At 37.2% G+C, this 3,998-nt stretch overlaps 1 protein-coding gene across 1 annotated transcript; it reads left to right on the forward strand.

Moving 5' to 3' along the window:
• The first annotated feature begins 363 nt into the window (after positions 1–363).
• Positions 364–3,710, forward strand: LOC130049883 (uncharacterized). Its single transcript, XM_056148083.1, has 2 exons — positions 364–419; positions 1,152–3,710. The coding sequence occupies exon 2, from the start codon at positions 1,330–1,332 to the stop codon at positions 2,833–2,835; it is 1,506 nt and encodes a 501-aa protein (XP_056004058.1). The 5' UTR covers positions 364–419; positions 1,152–1,329; the 3' UTR covers positions 2,836–3,710.
• Positions 3,711–3,998: the final 288 nt, after the last annotated feature.

Below are 3,998 nucleotides of genomic sequence, written 5' to 3' on the forward strand. Positions count from 1 at the left end.
CCTTCCGTTGTGACATTATTAATTTATTTATTGATTCACCAAACATATTTGGCATACGGTCAAGTTACACAATATGAGGTATCTGACGACACTAAAGTAATATATAGTGCACAGATTGCAAGTTTTATACACCTGTGATGTAAAATTATTCGTGACCCACAGGACTGAATTTCAATATAAACTGAGTACAATAAAAATATTCATTGTATACATATTCGATTTAATTTAATATTTGATGAAAGGAAATCAGTCTTCTGACGTAAATGTTGACATAGCTACCCAACACGAATCAGGTCAAACAAACTTTAAACAGGCGATATCACATATATAGTGTATACAGGCCAACATACCGCAGAGGTATTTAATCATGGGACTAGACGGAAGGTCGAAAAAACAGGAAGGCCATGTTGGATTTTCAGGTTAGAAAAAATTATATATACGCATCCTGGCATTGTCTTGCCGATATTTGTGTGATCAATGAGATATATCTGATCACCTACATAATATTTCGGGGAACAATGGGGGGGGGGGGGGTATAGTGATGCCTTATACTTAAAATTTAATATGAAATATTAAAATTAATAACCGCAATGTTTTATATCAAACCATAATTCTCTCTACCTGGTCAATTGTTTAGACCTGTTAAAATCGTTTATTAAGATCCCCGGTTTTTTTTCTTATCCTCTTCGTGTTAGGTAACACATAAGGCTTGCAACAGGGTCCGCCAACCAGCTCTATCCTTTGCCTTTCTTTCTAATTCACCCCAACTGTATCCCAACTCCTTCATGTCCCTTTCAAGCGTCCTCCTCCATGTATCATTTGGCCTTTCTGGTTTCCTCTTACCAGTCGGTGACCACCCCAGTGCTCTTTTTACATGTCTAATGTTATCCATCTTCACTATATGTCCTGTAAATATCCACCTTCTCTTAATTTCATCATTGATTTCTTGATTCTCGTTCTTTCTGTGAGTTCGATGTTCGATACTCTGTCTATCAATTTGATGTTCATGATCTTCCTTGGTAGCCTGCATTCTAATCCTCTCAGTTTCCTTTTAATTTCCCTATTTGTTCTCTATGTTTCTGTGCCGTATAACAAAACTGATCTTATGTTGCTTTTATATAACCTAATATAACCCCCATTTTTATTGACAGTAAACTGTTTGTGTGACCCAGGCGTCAGAAATGCATCCCCAACGCAGTGCTCGGGAAGTCGTGCTGTGTGACCTCTGTGAAACTGTCCCCCTACGGGGTCATTGTGAAGTTTGTAATATAAATATATGAAAGGCCTGTGTTGGGAAATACCTCTCCGCTTCCTCTAAAAAACAATAGTATGTCCTATTTGCCGAGAAAGTCTACTCCCAGCTACTCGGAATGTTCGAAACACGCCAATGAACATTGTAAACATCACTGTGATAAATGTGACATTCCTGTCTGTATTACCTGCGTCGCCTCCGGTAAACACAAAGGTCACAAGTTATCAGAAATTCTGGAGAAACACATCTACGAAATCCAAAGTTTACAAAAGGATTTAGATGAACTCGAGACAAGAATTTATCCGCGATATGAAGAATTGGCGTCCGATGTTCAAACTGAAAAAGCTGAAATAGAAAAAAATTACGGGAAATTGACAACAGCTGCCGAAGAGGAAGGTGAAATCGTACACCGGGAGATCACCGCCATTGTCAACCAGCGAAAATCTGACATTCAGGAGATGAAAAACAAATACCTATGTACCCTGAATAAAAATGCGGAAGAAATAACACAGAAAATGGCGGAGCTCAATCAGATCATGTCCGACTTGAAATCAATCCTAAAATCAAACGACGTCTCCTTGACATCTTCTTACAAATCTAGGAATTCCGAATTTAGAACATTACCGTCTAAAGTTCGGGTTACATTGCCAATTTTCACTCCTCGGAAAATTAACACAGACCAGATCTGGCAAATGTTTGGTTCTCTGTCGCCATTAGCCATTAACACTGAACATGGCGACACAATGAAGTCAGCAGAAACTGTATCGTCTCCTCCAGTCAAACCACTGCTTGATGAGCCGCGCGTCACCGCCGCCATAGACACTGGGTATGAACATCTATACAGTGTTAGCTGCATGCGTGAAGATCAAATCTGGACATGCGGGAATAACGATATCACGAAGCTCCTCAACCTCCAGAGTAAACTACTGACATCAATACAAACAAAGTCAGGGAGACAGCCAGAGGACATAGCCGTGACACGGGACGGATATCTTGTTTATTCTGACCCTAATAAAAGAACTTTAAACCTAGTTAAGAATAAAAAGATACAGAACGTGATCACACTACAGGGGTGGAGACCTCGCTATGTCTGCTGTACCGCGTGTAACGATCTCCTGGTTACCATGAACAGTGATAATTACAAACAATCCAAAGTTGTCCGTTACTCTGGCTCCACAGAGATACAAAACATTCAGTTTGATGATCAGCGGCGTGCTCTCTATTCATCTGGTCCTTGCAGTAAGCACATCAGTGAGAACAGGAACCTGGATATATGTGTGGCTGACAATGAAGCTAGTGCAGTAGTGGTGGTCAATCAGTCAGGGAAACTTCGATTTCGATACACTGGTCATCCCCCTAATACCAAGCAACAGTTTAATCCACGCGGCATCACTACAGACAACCAGAGTCACATCCTAACAGCAGACAATAACTGTATCCATATCCTAGATCAGGACGGACAGTTCCTCTGTTACATTCACTGCGATTTACGCGAACCATGGGATTTATGTGTGGATATCAGAGACAACCTCTTTGTGGCTGAGTGGTCCACTGGTAAAGTGAAGAAAATTCAATATCTATAAGTACAGTGTTAATTACACATCTCTACACAGTATTAATTACATCTATCAAAACGGTGTTAATTACACATCTCTTCAGTGCTATTTACATCAGTGTGTTAATCACAACTGCTTGTTAACAACGGTTCCTTGTTAGTTACATATCCTTGTTAATTGCAGTATTGTGTACATTACAGCCATGTGTTGATTACAGTTCATTGTTAATTACAACTTTGTGTTTGTGATGTGTAATGTACTTATGTTTGTGGGTTTAACTGATAGAGAATTAGTCTCTCACTGCTGTTTACTAATTATATCTTACAATATCTGTATCATCGTGTTTAGAGCAAAAATATTAATTTTCATATACTAATTACTAATTTGACTGTGTTACTAGTAATCTATCTGTACACAATCTTTTTTGGACTAATTTTACTGTGTTACTAGTTATCTATCTGTATACAATCTTTTGTGGACTAATTTGACTGTGTTACTAGTTATCTATCTGTATACAATCTTTTGTGGACTAATTTGACTGTGTTGCTAGTTGTCTATCTATATATAATATACAACCTTTTGTGGACTACTTTTACTCTTACTAGTTATCTATTTATATACAACCTTTTGTGGACCTATTTGACTGTGTTACTAATTATATATATATAGACAATCTTTTTGGACTAGTTTGACTGTGTTACTAGTTATCTATATTCAATCTGTTGTGGACTAATTTGACTGTGTTACTACTTATATATATATATAATATTTTGTGGACTAATTTGACTGTGTTACTAGTTGTCTTTATGCAATCTTTTGTGGACTAATTTGACTGTGTTACTATTCTTATTTTGTTTGTTTATTTTGTGTTTCAATATGCATGCAATTTTTCAATATGTGTATTATAGATAAACATGATTTAGAGCACAGTGTTACATTATTATTGAGTACTTTCCTAGATGTGTAGTACTGTAGCACAGAATGACTCCAAATGTCCAGATCTTCATATCCAAGATCACAGGCTTGTTTACAATTAATAACACTCACAACAAGCATTTAAATATCCACTGTACTACAATAAAACACTGATAAAGTGTTATAATGTCAAATTGAATTGTCAAGAATAGTATGTGCTAAAAATATGTAAGGGGAAGAAGAACATGTATAGCTCATCTGGGAATTGAACCTGA

Source organism: Ostrea edulis, chromosome 8 (genome assembly GCF_947568905.1).
Source record: "Ostrea edulis chromosome 8, xbOstEdul1.1, whole genome shotgun sequence".
Taxonomy (NCBI): domain Eukaryota; kingdom Metazoa; phylum Mollusca; class Bivalvia; order Ostreida; family Ostreidae; genus Ostrea; species Ostrea edulis.